At 43.1% G+C, this 19272-nt stretch overlaps 2 protein-coding genes across 2 annotated transcripts; one reads left to right on the top strand and one right to left on the bottom strand.

Moving 5' to 3' along the window:
- The first annotated feature begins 8316 nt into the window (after positions 1 to 8316).
- LOC120690507 (ubiquitin-conjugating enzyme E2 32-like) lies at positions 8317 to 11277 on the top strand. The gene is made up of 5 exons (XM_039973181.1): positions 8317 to 8585; positions 9039 to 9170; positions 9265 to 9349; positions 10338 to 10501; positions 10582 to 11277. The coding sequence occupies exons 1-5, from the start codon at positions 8472 to 8474 to the stop codon at positions 11026 to 11028; spliced, it is 942 nt and encodes a 313-aa protein (XP_039829115.1). The 5' UTR covers positions 8317 to 8471; the 3' UTR covers positions 11029 to 11277.
- A 4761-nt stretch (positions 11278 to 16038) lies between these two features.
- On the bottom strand, positions 16039 to 19168 carry LOC120690811 (ATP-dependent Clp protease proteolytic subunit 5, chloroplastic-like). Its single transcript, XM_039973639.1, has 9 exons — positions 18947 to 19168; positions 18777 to 18869; positions 18562 to 18685; positions 18359 to 18451; positions 17972 to 18017; positions 17798 to 17870; positions 16921 to 16955; positions 16738 to 16826; positions 16039 to 16473 (listed from the first exon to the last, which is right to left on the bottom strand). The coding sequence occupies exons 1-9, from the start codon at positions 19045 to 19047 to the stop codon at positions 16276 to 16278; spliced, it is 852 nt and encodes a 283-aa protein (XP_039829573.1). The 5' UTR covers positions 19048 to 19168; the 3' UTR covers positions 16039 to 16275.
- Positions 19169 to 19272: the final 104 nt, after the last annotated feature.

Below are 19272 nucleotides of genomic sequence, written 5' to 3'. Positions count from 1 at the left end.
CCGTACGTCCGGACAAAAATAAAACCTACTTCTACCAAGAGGGTGCGAGATCGTTCCACTCGCTGGTCCAATCAGGTACTTCAGCTTACCGATTACCATATTTCTCGGCATGTGGCTAGTACTTTCAAACGCTTAACGAAATGAGCCACACCCCGCGACCTTAGCCATTTTTTTACTACACCAGCGGGGTATCACAACTACACAACCCCGCCCGTTGTCCTTATATTTCAGCAGGAATTAAAGTCAGTAAAATTCCTATATGCTCGCGAGAGGCAGGAAACCCCTCGACTTCTACCGTACCTAATTAGCATGGCAACTAGTCGATAAAAAGATCCGGGTATCAAACATAGGTACTTAGGGATCATGCACCTAAGGTTTTTGATCAACTCCTAGAAAACGTAAATGCGCAATAAAAATTATTACAACATATACAAACAGTAAGATGAATATAAGGCGTAAAATAATGGGATTATGCACCGGGGCTTGCCTTCTTGGGCACTGTTCAAAAGTAGCCTTGGGCTCTTCCGAACATTGGTTCGGGTCTTGATTCAAGCCAGTACAACTAAGGGAGACACTCTCCGGAGTGGTAGTATTCGCGGGCACCAACTCGTAATCACCGTCGAGTAGATTTACCGTTTCTATATGCATGCAGAAATGATATTGTTACAACATGATATAACATATTTCTTTCCTTCACTATAAAGTTGTAGTCCAGAATGGCACGTGTTTGTTGTGGTGGTCTTAGTTAACTTTATTTTCTGGGCAATCGTTTATAGAGTAGTTCTTAATTTCACTTTACTTCATAAAAGAGCTGTGTGTTTTGATTTTCATTCTTATCATTAAAACATAGCAGACTTTCACTATTTCATAGCAACCAATTTACTCATGAGCTAGTGATGAAAAACTAAAGTAACTCAGATCAGGTACTTTAGCATTTATGGTATAGTTTTCAGCATCTAACCATAAAGTAATTAACCATACAAAGCATGTAAGTAGATTACTCTAGTTGCTTCACCTTTTGGCACAGCAAGTTTGACATCGGTTCTGGTGCTACAAATTTTATGGGAGTATCTACCAAGCATATACTCAGCACTAAAATTTTTCCAGATTTTATACACTTATACAGCAGAGGTGACAAAATGAACAAATTTAGCAAACCATTAACTAAGATTACTTCCACAGAGAGTCATACTAGGAATATGGGTCTCAAATTTTTACCAGAGCCTAAAAATGGACTAAGCATGCTTCAGTAAAATTTTCAGCCATTATTTTTAGAAGATGAATTACTCATGCATTAAACTAGATATGAACATGCATATTCATTTGGACTTTAACATGACTAGTACTGCATATGAAACTTTTACCATAGCTACTTATCATTATAACTAGTAACATGTCCAAAGTTGAAGGCCAAAAATGACATATTTCTTCCAGAACAAAAATAGCAAAACTAAACATGATATCTCAAGCATGGATTATAACTGTAATACTATTCAGTAAATGGTGCTCAAACTTTGTAGGAATGTTTATATGACTAAACCAAGGTTTCATAAATAAACCTAGATTTTTCTAAGCACAGAAACTATATATCACAAATAAAGCCTACTTATCAAGCATTAACTCAAATATATAGTTAATTAGTTCAATAATTTCTCAAACTTGCACAACAGTAATGATTTAGTAACATTCATACACAGAAAAAGTTTCATACATAGATCACTAACATTTCTACCAGAATTAATATATGAGCAATACTAGTAGATTTAGGAATCTTGATCATTTGAGCAAGCAAACAACTTCAAAAAGAGCCCATATTTTTACCAGGTTCTTCTAACAGTACTAAGTTCAACATATCCAAAAATCAAGCATAGTTGCTGAACCAAACTCCTAGAACATTTAAGTGCCATTTACTTTAATCTTTTTCATAGATTAAAATGTGAGCAAAATATGAACATGTGACTGTAACAAAAGTTGTAGTTCTTATTCTATGGATTCCAGAACAGTTGAGTTTGAATTTTTACGATTTTTCTACGATTTTCTAGGAATTTTTGAAGTTTGCTGTTTTGAGGTTCATGTACATTTTGCAGTTGGACCCCTGGAAGTTTTGGTTCTTCTCAAACAAGGTCCCTGGCGGAAGTTCACAGAACAGGGGAGGTTTGGCGCGGCGTTTCCCGGCGAGGAGGTTGGCCGGCGGCGAGGGGAAAGTGGGGGAAAAGGATGAGGAGCTCGAGAGCTACCTTTGGGTGGCCGTGGCTCGTCGGGAGAGGGTCTGAGGAGGCGGGTCCACGGTGAGGGGCGGCCGGCGGAGGTTCTGGTCGCCGGTGGCGCCACTCCGGCGAGGGAAAGACGGCGGGGCTGGGCCGGTGAGGTGCAGGGCGGTGAGAGGAACCCGTTCAGGGGCTCTATTGGAGCCGAGGAGGGGCGGAACGGCGGCTCCACGGAGCTCCGGCGGTGTCCGGCAATGGTGGCGAGGGCCGGCGGCCTTGCTGGGCACGCGCGAGGGGCTGGGGCTCGTTTTATAGGCGGCAAGGAGAGGGAGGGCGAACTGGGGAGGGAGCAGCCGGGGCAGGGCGCGAAGCCAGGGGAGGACGCGGGCTCGGCGCGTGGCGCGGCGGCCATCCTCGTGGCGCGCGCAGGAGAGGAAGGGGGGGGGCGTGGCGAGCTCAGGGGCGCCCGAGAAGGTGGGTTGGGGCAATACCAGGGGCGCGGGAGCGGTTTTGGGCGGAGGCGCGACGCGTGGGGCGGCCAGGTGGCCGGCGCCGGCGTACGGCGTCGCCGTGGGCACGGTGCAGGGAAGCTGGAGGTAGGAGAAGACGGCAGGGGCAGTTTCGTAAATAAACCGAAGCTCAAAACTCCATTCTGTAATTTTAATTTTTCTCCCTCTTCTTGGCTCCAAATGAAAAAGTGTTGAATACCACTTTTGCTCAGTTTTTCGAGATCTACAACTTTCGTGTTATGCACTTTTTCATTAGAGCAATGGTTTGAGAGTTATTTAATTATTTCCAAAAACTGCCATTTAAGGTACTTATCATTTCATGTGAATTTTGGCACTTTTACTCCTAGGCTTCAACTAGGTTTTTGTTGAACATGACATGGTGAATATGTAGATTCATTTTCCTATGCATAAGTGCATTGGTTTGAAAGTTATTTTTAACTTCCTTATTTCTAGAAATTGAACTCTTGTTTATTTAATTTGTTTGAATTAGTAGCTCTTCACAAATCCAAGAATGGTTCCAATAATCATTTCATGTGATGGTTTTCCAGTTTGAATTTGATTTGCATAGAAAGTTTATAGATCATTATGAAAGGTGTATTTTATTACCTTATTACCACACATGTCAAGTCAAGTTTAAAAGGGTACCAATTATTGTTTTTCAAACACATTGCACTCAAACACATGCACACATACATTCACACACAAGTTTGCAAGAACTAGACATAGGGTTCTTATTTAAGTTTTCTTAGCTCATTTGTGTGTGGAGTTATGTTAATTGCCTGGCTTTGGTTAAACTGACACCAGAGGTGTCACACAAGATACTAGGGAACGACCAAGAATTGGCACATCCCCGTTGTACTCTTTCTATCTACTTTGCAACTGGCATAATCCGAATTGGAATAGCCAAGTAGATCGAAAGTGGAGCCTTTGGGATAAAACAAGCCAAGGTTAGGAGTGTGTACCAAATATCTTAAAATTCTTTTAACAGCCACTAGGTGACATTCCTTAGGATTGGCTTGAAATCTTGCACACATGCACACACTAAGCATAATATCGGGTCTAGATGCACAAAGATAAAGAAGAGAACCAATCATGTAGCGATATACCTTTTGGTCGACCGACTTCCCTTCTTCATTTAGATCAAGATGACCATTTATTGCCATGGGTGTCTTGATTGGCTTTGCATCACTCATGTCAAACTTCTTGAGCATATCCTTGATGTACTTGGTTTGACATATGAATGTGCCTTCCTTCATTTGCTTGATTTGAAACCCAAGGAAGAACATCAATTCACCCATCATAGATATTTCAAATCTCTTGGTCATGATCCTACTAAACTCTTCACAAAACTTTTGGTCAGTTGAGCCAAATATAATGTCATCGACATATATTTGGCACACAAATATATCATTATCAACTTTGTGAGTAAAGAGAGTAGAATCGGCTTTGCCCATTTCAAAGTCATTCTTGAGAAGAAAATCCTTAAGGCATTCATACCATGCTTTAGGAACTTGTTTAAGCCCATAGAGCGCCTTATGGAGCTTGTACACATGATTTGGACGCTTAGGATCTTCAAAACCTGGCGGTTGTTCAACATACACCAACTCGGATAGGGGGCCATTCAAAAATGCACTCTTCACGTCCATTTGATAAAGTTTGAAATTATGGTGAGTAGCATAGGCTAATAATATTCGAATTGACTCAAGCCTAGCTATGGGTGCATAGGTTTCACCAAAATCCAAACCTTCAATTTGGGTGAAACCTTGTGCAACTTACCTTGTCTTGTTTCTTGTGACGACACCATGTTCATCTTGTTTGTTTCTAAAGACCCACTTGGTGCCGATCACGATTTGCTTGGGGCATTCAACCAATTCCCAAACTTCATTTCTTGTGAAGTTGTTCAATTCTTCTTGCATTGACATCACCCAATCCGGATCATTAAGTGCTTCATCTACTTTAAGAGGTTCCAAAAAGGAGACAAACGAGTAATGTTCACAAAATATAGCTAAACGTGAACGAGTAGTTACCCCTCTTCGAATACTCCCAAGTATGTTGTCAACGGGATGATCCCGTTGAATGCTTTGGTGGACTCTTGGGTGTGACACTTGTGATTAAGGTTGAATTGGTCCACCATCATCATCATTATCAACTTTCTTGCCTTCTTCTCAATCTTTTCTTTCATCTTCTCTTTTTTTCTTCTCCTTGCTTCTGACATCTCGCCTTCATCATCACTTGAGCTTGATTCATCGCTTGATGCCGCATCATGGATGGAGGGAGGCCGACTTCCGGAGATGGGGTTGTAGGGGATCTCGGTGGATCCGATGTTGACAACCGGCGGAACAATTGCCACATCTTGTGTGGCGGAACTGTTGGCGTTGGTGCTGTCCTCACATCGAGACATCGTTATCCCTTGGCGGTTAATCCTAAATCAAGAGATTAGGCTTTGATACTAATTGAAAGGATTTTGGTGATGCCTAGAGGGGGTGAATAGGCGAACCTGCAAAACTTAAAAAATTCTTTGCAAAAATTAGTCCTGTCGGAACTTCTGACCCACTGTAGGAAGTTCCGACCCCTATACTATGAATTGAATGAATTTCAAAACTAAATATGAAATTGCAAAAACTATATGAATAAAAAATTCACCAGTACGTAGTAGAGCACCCTGCAAGTGATCTTGTGCACTAGAACAACTCAAGAGAGTAGATCTGGTCAAATTAAGTTCTAAGTCAACAAGAACAAGTATGAACAAGCAAGAACAAGCAAAGTAGATGACACAAAGAATTGTTCCCGAAGTTCACACCCACAAAGGATGCTACGTCTCCGTTGAGGAGCTCACAAAGAGCCAGGTTGCCCTATAACTCTTATCCTCACCCAATCCACCACTTAGGAGGATTGAGTACTCACTAGCTCTTGTCCACAAAGGACGGGGTGATACAAACTTCCCGGGGCGCTCACACACGAGAGGGCGCTCCGCGGGCGACGCCGAACCGTCTAGGAGCAAGCTCCAAGAGTAACAAACGCGAATCATCGGATGGAGATGCTTCTAGCGCCTTGAGAAGAACGTGGCTGCTCACTCTAGGTCAAGGACTCAAGCTCAATCACGAATCTAGCTCACACCCAAGCCCTTGCTTGGATCCACTCAAGGATTTGGCACTTGGAAGGGTTGGGGAGGTGTTTTGGAAGCTTGAGAGAGAGTGAAGTTCATGTGAAGTCAGCAGCACTGAATAGAGGGGGTGAAGGGGTATTTATAGCACCACCTCAAAAACTAGCCATTGCTGAAATTTTATGTGCTTATCGGAACTTCCGACCCAGGGTCGGAACTTCCGACCAGTTTATTTTCAAACAGCCGAGAGGGGTTTCTCGGAAACTACACAGGACCTCCGAGAAGGGGGGTTGGAACTTCCGACCATAGGTCGGAACTTCCGACCCAATCAAAAACAGATGGCCGAGGACCTTTTGTCGGACAAGATGGGACACTTCCGATGGGGGTCGGAACTTCCGACCCAGGGTTTGAACTTCTGACCCCTACTAAGTTTTTTCTGTTTTAGTGCCCGTGTGTGCATCGAGTCGAGAAATAATTTGAAGATTTCTTTTCTAGACACTATAGCATCTCCAGACCATAGTTTCACGTCCCTCTTAATAGTACGGTGCTTCCTATACTCAAATTCAAAATAGAAATTAATAAAACTCGTCAAAGTAGCTCATGCACCGTTCCTTTAGCGAATTCAGCGTCGATACTTGGTCTTTTCAAATTCAATGATTTTAGATCCTGCTCATAACTCAATAAATGCATTAGCTCCTTAATTGTGTGTGTCATTATCATCAAAACCCACTTACGGGGCCAAATGCACTTACACTAAATAGTTGTAATTTCTCTAGTTTAGGTTGTGTAGCTTTGCTAGTTGAGAATCTCTAGTTGTGCTTAGGCTTTGTACGCTTTTGCATACTAGTATGAGTAGAAGCTCCTTCTTTGCTTGAGTACTAGTGCATAGATTTGTGTAATCTTACAACTTAATTTTTCTTAGGTGAGCTCTACCTAGTCTAGCACCTTAGTTGCTTAATTAGGATAGTTTTGTAAGGTGCAAGTAATAGATAGAGGGGTATAGTCTTAGCTAGACCGATTAGTTTAGTTCAGTCTTAGTTTCAGATAGCCGGCAATGTTTTATGTTTTAGAAAGGACTATTCACCCCTATAGTCCGCCATCTCGACCATACACATATTGCCATGAGTCGATTTCGACATCACATAATTTGCATCCACTTTGTTCACTCATAGACCTTTCTTTTAGAACTTCCCCAAATGGTAAGGAATTATGGGCTAGTCTCCAAGCAAAGATCTGAATTTTTGATGGTACCTTGACCTTCTAGAATATTTTCCACGTTCTCATGGCTCCTTCAATATCCAAGTTCTCAGTTCTAGAACCAAGCCAATCTTGTCATTGATTCCTAGTATGAACAAGCATTCTATAAGCAGATCTAACAGAGAATTGGTGCTATAGCTGCAATTGGCCGCAAACCAGCATTCCTTGGGAGCCAATTATGCTTCCAAATGTATGTACTGTCACCATTTCCAATTCTTCTGATCAAGACTTGTCAAAGAACCTCTTGTGCATCAATGATAGCTCTCCAAATTTGTGATGGCCTGCTCCCCAGTGCCGCATCAAGAAAATGCACATTAGGAAAATATAATGCTTTCAACAGTTTGGCACTCAGGGACTCTGAATTCTGCATAATCCGTCATGCCTGTCGGGCAAGTAGAGCTAAATTAAACATCTCAATATTTTTGAACCCAATTCCACCAAGGTATTTAGGCTGAGTCATCTTTTTCCATGAGACTCAGGAGGTTTTCCTCTTCCCTTCCTTACTGCCCCACCAGAATTTTCTTATCATCACATTAATTGCTTGACAAAGGCCTTTTGGTAGTCTAAAGCAACCCATGGAATAGGTAGGAACTGCCTGAGCTACAGCTTTAATCAAGATTTCTTTACCTCCCCACACCCCCCCCCCCCCTCCGCCGATAGGCATTGCTTCATCCAACCTTACACTTCGATCTTTTAAAAATGTGAAGACACCATTTTTTGATCTGCCCACGTCAGTAGATAAACCCAGATAGCGCTAAGTAAGAGCCACATTACACACACATACCTTTCATTTGACAATCTCTTTTAAGTTCTCATTGCATTTTTTGCTAAAAAAATACTAATGATTTGTCATAGTTGATCCTTTGTCCTGATGTATTACAATAAGCAGCAAGTAATTTATTTAACTCGATGAGCAGCAGTTGCATTTGCTTTGAAGAATAGTATGCTATCATCTGCAAACAATAAATGGATGATTTTAGGGACATTTTCAGCACACATTTATGAATGTGTTGTTTTGTAGCGCAACACAAACGGCAGGCACAACGAATTCCAGCCCAGTAACCCGCTAGACCGACGGGCACTTCGCATGGTTTCCGACCCAATTCGCCCACGCCTCTCCAACCAATAGTAACACGCCACGTACACATCTCTCACCTCATCCGTCACCGATAAGTGGGCCCAAATTACTTGCCTGTCCCACGGGCCAGAGACCTACCCCGCCTCCATTAATATCGCCCACGCGCATCCACTACCTCTCGTCCTCTCTCTCCTCTCTTCTTTTTTTTTTTTGGGAACCTCTCTCTCCTCTCTTCGATTCCCAATTCGAAGGCTATACCCAACCTGCGCCGGTAGGCGGCGGCGCCGAGGCTAGAGGGTTCCCCTGAGGCGGCAGCGATGGCGGCCACGGCGAAGTACAACCGTAGCAACCCGGCGGTGAAGCGGATCCTGCAGGAGGTCAAGGAGATGCAGTCCAACCCCTCCCCCGACTTCATGGCCCTCCCCCTCGAGGTCCCAATCTCAACCCCATCGCTGACCTTATCCTCAAGATTTTTCCGATCTGATCTTATCTCGGCCTTAATTGAACGTAAATTCGATCGTTATCCTCGTATTGTGGTAATTCGGTGCTTTAGGGTCTCGATAAATTGGTTGAATGTGAGTTTTACATACATTTTTGTTCTAGATCTGTTAGCTTTAATAATTTACATGCTAATCTCACCAATCAGCCGTAGATCGATCCCTGTTTGGTCCTTGCCGTTGTAGCAGTAGTAGGAGGTGTAGTTATTGTGTACATTCCGAGCATTTTGGAGGGGTTGGGTGGGGATCAAGTGTAGTAGGTAATACATTTTATCTCCAAATTAGGAGATTAAGGTTATTATGCATTTTATCTCCAAATTAGGAGATTAAATATAACCGTTTCTTTGGCACTCATAAGTTAGCTGTAACATAATTGCATTTGAGCAGGAGGACATCTTCGAGTGGCAATTTGCTATCCTGGGTCCTCGCGACAGTGAGTTTGAGGGTGGAATCTACCACGGCAGGATCCAGCTGCCCTCTGACTATCCGTTCAAGCCACCTTCCTTCATGCTGCTCACAGTATGTAATCTCAGTGTTCTAAGATCCTTCTGTTATCTCACCATGTTTGTGACATATTGCTAATCTTCTATGTTTTTTAATCTATGTGATGCAGCCAAGTGGACGCTTTGAGATTAAGAAGAAGATTTGTTTGAGCATATCCAATTACCACCCTGAGCACTGGCAACCATCATGGAGTGGTGAGTAGCCTTAGGCATTTCTTGTAAATGACTGCTGAAGTACTATGGCAGGTTCCCAAAGGACTGCTGAAAAGCACCTTTATTCATAGTCCACTCTAGTAGAGTTTTGTGGGCTATACGAGCATGGTGCAAAACAAATTACTTTGTTTTTCTTTTGGTCTATGGAATTCCCATGGGGCAAGTACTCACCCTATGGCTAGGCCAAAAGTGAACACAGATTTCTTCATTCTTAAGGTTTTGTTTGCTTGTGTGCATAGAAGTTTGTAACGCTAATATGCGGACATTACGTGAAGCCAACACATGAGGCCAGGGGTGTATCTGTGTCTCAACAAAACAATGGACTGTTTTGTAGTCTTTCTTTTGTCTACTCATTTATGTATGCATTTGAACATTTCTTGTGGTCACGAGTTAAGACAACACAGCAGTGTTTTGCTTCTCCTTCATATGTTGGCACCATTTTTTTCATAGTGCACATGCATATTTATGTGCACTATACGAGCATGGTGCAAAAGCAAATGATTCTTTGGTTCTTTGGGGAATTGTCCTATGGCAAGTATTTATCCGCATGACCAGACCAAAGGAGGATCATTTTCTTACTATGTGTGCTATGTTTACTCGTTAGTTGGAAGATAAATGCATGCTGGAGTATGCTGTAAATTCCCTAAATTAGTATAACCCTGATTAGGAACACTGTACAAGCACTCTTTGTTTTTTACGTTCTGTTTGCAATTGTGCTTAGTTTTATTTGCATCCCATTGGAACGTCTTCTCTTATTAAGTAAAGAAATAGGCTGAATAGTTAAATATGTGTGAATTTTGCATGCTTGTTAGTAGATGAGGTTGGCATCATATTTGCAAACCAATCGATGATAATTGTGGAATCGCTTTTGGTTGCCCAATGCTGAAAATGGTTTTCCATGTGTTTTTTCTTTCTTTCATGGTTTTGTGTTTAGTAATTCATTGCTAAAAGTAAACAATTCTTTTTGCAGTGCGCACTGCACTAGTAGCCCTGATTGCATTCATGCCAACAAACCCTGGTGGGGCGCTGGGCTCTCTGGACTACAAAAAGGAAGATAGGCAAGCACTTGCTATAAAATCACGTGAAGCACCACCGAAATTTGGCTCCCCAGAACGCCAAAAACTAATTGACGAGGTAAAGTTCCCTGCCCAACCTCAAGCTCGAGAATGCATGCCATTTTTTGCATCTCTGACAATGTACTTTTTCATCCACAGATCCATGAGCAAATGCTCAGTAAGGCTCCTCCTGTTCCCCAAGTGCTACCGAATGGGACAAATGAGGAGTCTAACCATTTACCCGCACCTGACTCTTTCGTTGAGAATGCAGACAGGGCAGATGAAGGTGGCAACACAGTGGGGTCTGTGTCAGGCTCCTTGAATGACCTTACTGGGCCTGAATCTGAAATGGGAGTTGCAGAAAACACTGTTGAACCCCCAGTTGCTGAGGTTACCAACCCTCATCTGCCTGAAGCGAGCCACAGAGAAAACAGTCCAAGAGTTCCTTTGGCGCCGCAGAATCCTGTTGTAGCAATCCAGAAGCCAAAGCATGACAGGCTGTTGACCTTGGCCGCATTTGGGCTTACCCTTGCTATTATGGCCCTCGTGATTAAGAAGTTCTTGAAAATCAATGGCCTGGCAGGTTTCATCGAGGGCAAGTTCTGAGTAGGTTTGTGCATACGTTGGATAAGAGATGCCCCATTCCTTGTGAGTGGCTATACTATCCGCTGCTATAATTTATATAACCCCTTCAGGTTTGTAAATGGCTGTTTTCTAGTTATAGATGAAATCAAAGTGGGATGGTACTATCAATACCCCATTGTATGTAGTACACTGATTGAAAATTGCTGAGGCTTTGCATCATCTGTTGGTGTATACTGTAGTATGGCTTGTTTATATTGTGCATTTTGTTTGGCTGCGGTGTGGTTTTCCATTTGACTTCATAAGAAGTCATTATATTCTCACTCTATCTAGAAGGTCTGTATAGCCATGGTCCCTTTTCACCAAATGAGCCAGGCAAACCGGTGGAGTCTATAGCCATGGTCCCTTTTTGCCAAATGAGCCAGGCAAACCGGTGGAGTCTATTTATCGTGCGTGCGAGTGGAGTATAGTTCTAAATAGCAGGTTATAGCCCAGTTATTGCGGTGCTATAGTGCCTGAAGAGGGTCACTGCAATGGACTATAGAAGGAATTTAGTGTCTTACCACTAAATCCTATAATCCACTATTTACCGCTAAATTCTATAATTCACTATTTAGAATCTTGGAGTGGAGGCCGACATAGACGAGGGATTTTGTTGCTTCAGGTGGGTCTGCGCGCACTATTTTTACTTCGAGCTCGTGATGTTGGTGGCTGCTGAGTTTAGGGAAGGGGGACCGCCGGGGCTGAACTACAGCGTGTTTGGTTGGCCCTTATAAAAATTTTCATGAAAACTTTTCGGCCAAGTATTAAATGAAGTCTAATTACAAAATTAACTCCACAATTATGTACTATAGCTAATGAGGCCTTTGACGGTACGATCAGAGGATTATTAGGCGCGGTTACTGTAGTATCACTGTAGCCAATCATGGTGGAACTTGGCTTATTAGATTCGACTCGAAAAGTTATACTCATTCATGAAAATGTTTCGCAAATAAACTTCATTTAGCACTACATGCATGCATTCGTCTTTTTGTGTAAAATTTTACTAAACACGGCGTGAAAGGGAGTTGGGGACGGCAGGGAAGACCGGTGGTGGTGGTGGCAGAAACAGCGGTGGCGGGGATGCAGCTGACTGAACACCCTGTTTGTTTCTTGGGACTTCTTTTTAGTCCCTGTCACATCGAAGTGAATCTTATCATTTAGGGGGTATCAAATAAAATTTATTTATAAAATTTTTTTGACAGATGAGTGCTAATTCGCGAGACGAATCTAATGAACTTAATTAATTTATGATTTTTGTACGGTGATGCTATAGTAATCATCTGCTAATTATGAATTAATATATCTCATTAGATTTGTCTCGAAGTTTAGTCTCAGGATTCTGCAGTTAGTTTTATAATCAGACTTCATTTAATATTAATAAATATCAAGATTCTCTTTGATTTGATATAGTCTAAAATTTAGCTAATAATGGTGCCAGCAAACTCCTAGCAAGCAGCTGACTTCCTCGAGGCCCACAAGGCACAAGCAGAGATTCGAGCGCTCGTTTGAGCCGGTGGTAAGTGGATCGCCCACTTTATTCTCTCTCATTTTTCCTCTCTTCTCCGCATAAAATTTAGCCAATTTACAGCCATCTATCCAAGAGTTTCATATATTTTCTTCTCCAAACTTGTTGTTTACTAACTCCTCAAATAAGTATGGGAAAGTAAAAAGAAATTCATCTCCAATAATTTTCTATTTTTACTCCCAAAAGAGAAGAATTGTGGTGCAAGAAACGTCATAAAATCAACAATGTGGAAAACCATATACAATACAATGAAGAATACATCATCATATATTGCACAACAACAACAACATAGTATTTTTTCCCAAGCAAATTGGGGTAGACTAGAGATGAAACCCGAAAGAAATAAGTTCAAGGTTCAGGCACATTGATAGCTAGTCTCCAAGCGATCCTATCCAAAGCTATCTCTTTAGAGATATTCCGATCCTTAAGGTCTCTCTTAACCGACTCATTACACGTCAATTTAGGTCTAACTCTACCCCATCTTTACATTATCGACCCGCTCAAGAACCCCATTACGCACCGGCGCCTCAGGAGGCCTTCGTTGGACATGTCCAAACCATCTCAGTCGATGCTGGGTAAGTTTATCCTCAATTGGTGCCACCCCGACCCTATCCCGAATAACTTCATTTATGACTCTATCCCTCTTTGTGTGCCCGCAAAACCACCGCAACATCCGCATCTCTGCTACACTCAGTTGCTGGACATATCGTCTTTTTGTAGGCCAACATTCAGCATTGTATAACATCGCCGGACGAATTGTTGTCCTATAGAATTTGTCATTTAGCTTTTGTGGCACCCTCTTGTCACAAAGGATGCTAGAAGCTTGCCGCCATTTCAACCAGTCAGCTGAAATTCTATACCTAACATCTTCATCAATATCGTCATCCTTTTGTAGCACCGATCCTAAATACCGAAAAGTATCCTTCTGGACCACCACTTGCCCATCTAGACTAATGTCTCCTCCCTCATGCCTAGTCGCGCTGAAATCGCACATCATGTACTCGGTCTTGGTCCTACTAAGTCTGAACCCTTTCGACTCTAACGTGCGTCTCCACAGCTCTAACTTCCTATTAATCACTGCCCTACTCTCGTCAACTAACACCACATCATCAGCAAAGAGCATACACCAAGGGATCTCACCTTGTATATCCCTTGTGACCTCATTCATCACTAAAGCAAATAAATAAGGGCTCAATGCTGACCCCTGGTGTAGGCCTATGTTAATAGGAAAGTTAGTGGTGTTGCCATCACATGTCCGGACAAATATCGTCGCATCCTTATACATATCCTTAATGAGGGTAATGTACTTAGTTGGGACTTTGTGCTTCTCGAAGGCCCACCACATGATATTTCTCGGTACTTTGTCATATGCCTTCTCAAGGTCAATGAAGATCATGTGCGAGTTCTTCTTCTGCTCCATATATCTCTCCATCAATTATCGTATTAAGAAAATCGCTTCCATGGTTGACCTTCCAGGCATGAACCCAAATTGGTTTTGGGTCACACTTGTCACTCTTCTTAGGCGATGCTCGATAACCCTCTCCCAAAGCTTCATCGTATGGCTCATCAGCTTAATCCCACGGTAGTTATTATAACTTTGAAAATCGCCCTTGTTTTTGAAGATAGGTACTAATATACTTCTCCTCCATTCTTCCAGCATTTTGTTTGACCGAAAAATGAGATTAAAAAGATTAGTTAACCATAAAAAATAGTATGACAGCCGCCGGCGGACAGCCCATGGCCATGGCAGGCGGCAACAGCGTGGGCGACCTAGCTAGAATTGAAAGATCGAGTCGCTACAACAACATGGCCACTAGCTACATACAGCATGGCCACTGCAACCTAGTCGATTGCTCCAAGCAAATACATACTAGCTAGCTGTGCGAGGCTTGTGTGCTCACGGGGCCGGCCGCCGCCAGGATCTCGCTACGCCCTCGAACGGGACGCGAGCGGGAGACACGCCGCCGGTAGCGCCCCCAATCGGCCAGGCGCAGCCACCGAGACCTGCCACGGCCAGCTGCGGCCTGAACCAATGGCGGCGGCGTCTCGATGGCACGGAGGAAGAGACGCGATGAAAAACGATGTGAGGGAGGGGCGATCGGGAGTAGGGGCGGCGCCAGGGGTATGCCGCTGTATGTCTAGGCATACCCAAGATTTAGAGGAAAATATCAACATATATTCATAGATGTATATACTCTCTTCATTGCACAAAGAGTATAGTTTTAGAAAATTCAAACACATTACTCATTCAAAAAAGTGACTTTGTTACCCATAATTATTTCTACCAATTGTGATTGAAAACTGTATTATTTATTTGGGTTTCTGAATCCTTAATGAATGCATAGACATTGAAACTAAAAAAATAATATCTACTAAATATTTGATTCGCTCTATACATTCTTTTATGCAATGCTTTCTTGGTATACTTGATATTGCTTTAATTAGATGGATTTCATTACAAGCTAAAACTGCATTCTTTGTGGGACAAAATTTGAATGCCAAAAACTATACTTATTTTGGAATGGAGGGAGTATCATATACAACTTATGGACCAAATTCAACAAAGCCTAGCAAGAAAGCCCCAAATGCAAAAGAATCATTCTCTCCGTCTCTGCTCGCGGCTCGCCCTGAGCCCCCTGGCTCCGTGTTCGCCCCAGTGCACCTCCGGCCCTCGGCTCTGAGCCCTCCGCCTTCGGCCCGCGGCCTTTCGCCTGTCCCCTGGATCGGCGTCTGGCGGCACTCCGGCGACCGGCGTCCGGCTCTCTCATCCTGATCACCTCCCCAACTCGGCAACGACAACTCCGGCAGGGGTAGGCCGCAAGCCCCTCACCGTCCCAGTGCCAGCGCCCCAGCATCAGTGCGAAGGAGGCCGCCACCGGTTGTTATTCGCACCGTTCAACTGCACTATTGTTGCACGCTCGGCTGCAGCTACCGCGTGTTGCGGCAGCGCAAAATGGCGGTGGCAGCTGCAACAGTAGCCGAACGGTGCGATTATGAATTTGTTATGCAACTTATCGTCAACTATACTGTGTATTAGCTTCGAATTTTTTTTTATGTTTGGCATACCCAGCCGCAAATTTCTGGCTCTGCCACTGATCGGGAGGAGGGGAAGGATGCGTATTTTTAGGCACAAAGGAGGCTGATTTGTCAATTGTTAGTACCTGGTAAACATGTATAGAGAATTATTGGAGATGATTTTTTTTCTCTTTTCCCAAAAATATGAGGATGGGGAAGGGATATTGGGAACTCTTGGAGATGAGGATCCGATGCTCTAAGCACTGTGCGGAGGATCCGATGGCAGTCACACGCACGAGGAATAGACACCCTGGCAAACCCATAGTGCTGGGTAAGAGCTATGTCTAGCTCGTTTCATTGTGAAGGGAAAAGAAATATACAGATGGCCCCGTTGCCTGTTGGCGAAAAAAGGTTATATCTCCAGTTGCCAACGCCATTACATCATGCCGAAGTAGGGTAAAATGAAGCGTAAATCAACATTTAGTACTGCTACTGTTAATTCAATTGCAATAGCTATTACAAAAGATGGACATCCGACTGTAGATCTTGTTTTATACAATACAACCTTTGAATCCTCGGGATGCAAACTTTGCAACATAATCTAGCCAGACTAATAGAAACAGCGCAGTGGAAACCTTAATTCTAACGGATACAACAGAAGTGTTTGACAGAGATCTAGCACTTAACGACTAGCTGGAAGCTGGAAGGGGTTGAAGGGCCTTGAGGGGATTCATAATTACTCCATCAATGAGGCCATACTCCTTGGCTTCTTTCGCACTCATAAAGTAATCACGGTCAGTGTCTACGTTGATCTTATCCAGGGGCTGTCCAGTGTGGTATGCCAGGTATCCATTTAAGTTAGCCTTGTGGTGCAGCATCTCATTAGCCTGAGGAAAACAATCAGAAACTAAAAGGTTGGCAACTGCTGGTGATTGAAATAACAGTTTTGCATTAACCGTTTTCCAAAAGAGGGCCTCATTGACTTGTAAAACTATGCAACATTTAACAGGCGTAAACCAGCTAGGTAGGAAAAAGAGAAATAGTATGGGAAAAAGTTCTTTGCAAGAAATGGGAACAGGAATATCTTCATTGTTCAAGATGATGTCCTGGTCTAGAAAAAGTACGGGCATGATCCCACTTCACAAGTTTACCTGGATCTCAAGATCAGTCTCTTGTCCTTGGGCTCCTCCAAGAGGTTGATGGATCATTATTCTTGAGTTAGGTAAGCTGTATCGCTTTCCTGCATTACATTCACCAGTTAAACTCCCATTCTGAATAGGCATGGATGTTACTTGTAATGCAAATAAATATTGAATAGCAATTACTAATATTACCTTTAGTCCCAGCGCTAAGTAGAAAAGCTCCCATACTGCCAAAACAAATATAGAAAAGGCAGAAAGGAGTGTTTAAGAATCTCAATTAGGTAATGCAAAACAACATCATGTGAGGCATTTGAAGCTAAGCCCAATAGTAAGACATGGTCACAGAATATCAGCAATGAATAATAGGCATGTTTGGTATCCACTATATCGAAGCCATTATTCTATACCTATAACTAGCTAACTGAATAGTGAATACTAGGAATTGTGATTCTTATCATACAATATAAAATAAGCCTAGTTCAGGAGAGCATATCTCACTCCTAAGTTTTGTTAATAGCAGAAGTATGTGTACTAAAAATTAGAACCAAATTAAATTTGTATGCATTTCTGTGCAGATAATTACTGAGCTGCTCAATACAAAAGGTCAATTTGCAGAATACCATAGCTTCAACAAAGGTTGCATGAGCTGGTCGCTGCTTTCAATCTATCGGGAGTTGACAATCATACAATTTGAGACTCCAATCAGCTAAACTGAAACTATATGAGTTTAAAAACTCAAAGCATGTAAGTTTGCTTTGCAAACAAGATCTTAAAAAAAAACAAGTTTTAAACTTGCACAGACAAGCCATAAACATTCCAGGTATCACAAGCCAAAATTCCAGACCAGGCAGGTTAACTTAATTGAACATTCCAGTTATCACAAACACAAAAATGCTAAATGTGCTTCCCGAATTTTAGGAAAAATTACACAGAAAAGGGGTACAGAATTACATTGGGATCCACACAGGAACTGAAACCCAGACTTGAGTAATCGAACATAAATATCAAGATTATAGCACGCAAATTTGAATCAATTACTGATCGTTCAACAGAGATATAGGTTTCATACCTTGCAGCTAATCCGATACAAACAGTGGAAACATCAGGCCTGATATGCTTCATTGTATCAAATATAGCCATTCCTAACGGAAAACCAAAAAAAGGACATTTATGATTTAACTGAAACAACTGGTGCAGGCATATGATATATTTATGGTAACAGATGTGTGAGATGATACATTACCAGCTGTCACTGACCCTCCTGGTGAATTCACATACATAATGATATCCTACATTAAAATCGACAAGAATCAAGCACTAGTGGAAGTAAGAAACCATATTTTGGATATATATATATATATATATATATATATATATATATATATATAATATCATGGAATTGAGTCCCTTGCAAGATGAAATGGAAAATCTGCTCCACTTAGAAGTTCAGTGGTCACAATTGTCTAACTAAATTACAAACCTACCTAGGTTGGTGGAAGCACACTAGAACTAACAAAGTAAGTATATTGGTGGTTTGCTGTCTGGTATCAACAAAGGTTCATTTCAGCACAAGCCTACTCTATATTCACATGGGAATTAGACCAGGAAACAGATTTATTCTTCATTTCACCTTAGTGGGGTCGATGGCGTCAAGATAGAGCAGCTGTGCAACAATGATGTTAGCCATATCATCCTCCACAGGGCCACCGCACCGGATAATCCTCTGCACAAACACAGATACATGGCCAATGGTCATACAGATGGTACATTGCATACAGTAAAACCCCTAGTAAAGGAGGCTAAACACTTGCACAGAATATAGTACTATCGCACATGCTGGAAAAGCTGGCTGACGACGCTCTGGAACCGCTCCATCACCATGGGCGACGGCCCACGTTCCTGCCCCGCCGCGTAATCCACCGGGAAGTAGGGCGACCTCGGCACCATCAAATCATCCCTACCACACGGACAAAAGCAGCATCAGAAACCCCACGGCCCTGATAAAGCCCATTCCTAGCACAAGGCGCAAAGCTCATGTCAAATCCCACCTGATCGACCAAATCCCGCACCGCTGGGCAGCCCCGTCCGCCCCCACGCCCCCGGAGACGGCGGCGGTCACGGCGCGAATGCACCTCCTGTTCCTGCGAGACGCGGATGGAGACGGGTTAGTGCCGGCAGAGAGGGCGGGAAGAGGAGGGCGAAGGGAGAGGACGGGAACCTGAGGAGAGGCAGGGATCTGGGGGCGGGGTTGGTGCTGGGGTTCGGGCGGAGGAGAGGCGCGGTCAGCGAGGAGGAAGAGGCGGCGGTGGCGGTCGCCATGGATGGGGGTAGGAGCACGAGTGGGGTTTTTGGGCGGAGGGGGGCTTTGGTTTGGTAGCGCCTCGTCTTATCCGCGAGCGAGACTGCAAGAGTGGTAAAGGAGACGATGGGTGGAATCACTGTGGAAGTGAGAGAATGGCTTAGCTATATATGGGCTTCGACCTTTCTCACTCGGCGGAGGCCGAGGCCTGTTATAAGATTTTGCAAAATTCAAAATTCCAAATA

Source organism: Panicum virgatum, chromosome 9N, assembly GCF_016808335.1.
Source record: "Panicum virgatum strain AP13 chromosome 9N, P.virgatum_v5, whole genome shotgun sequence".
NCBI lineage: Eukaryota > Viridiplantae > Streptophyta > Magnoliopsida > Poales > Poaceae > Panicum > Panicum virgatum.
Note: the sequence above shows the minus strand (reverse complement) of the source record. Positions and strands in the feature narration are given on the sequence as shown.

Coding starts and splice junctions, on each gene's coding strand:
- LOC120690507 (XM_039973181.1), top strand. CDS start 8,472: ATGGCGGCCACGGCGAAGTACAACCGTAGCAACCCGGCGGTGAAGCGG. Junction 8,586..9,038: donor TCATGGCCCTCCCCCTCGAG/GTCCCAATCTCA, acceptor GCATTTGAGCAG/GAGGACATCTTCGAGTGGCA. Junction 9,171..9,264: donor CTTCCTTCATGCTGCTCACA/GTATGTAATCTC, acceptor TATGTGATGCAG/CCAAGTGGACGCTTTGAGAT.
- LOC120690811 (XM_039973639.1), bottom strand. CDS start 19,047: ATGGCGACCGCCACCGCCGCCTCTTCCTCCTCGCTGACCGCGCCTCTC. Junction 18,870..18,946: donor AGATCCCTGCCTCTCCTCAG/GTTCCCGTCCTC, acceptor CGCGTCTCGCAG/GAACAGGAGGTGCATTCGCG. Junction 17,871..17,971: donor AGGAGGGTCAGTGACAGCTG/GTAATGTATCAT, acceptor GTTTTCCGTTAG/GAATGGCTATATTTGATACA.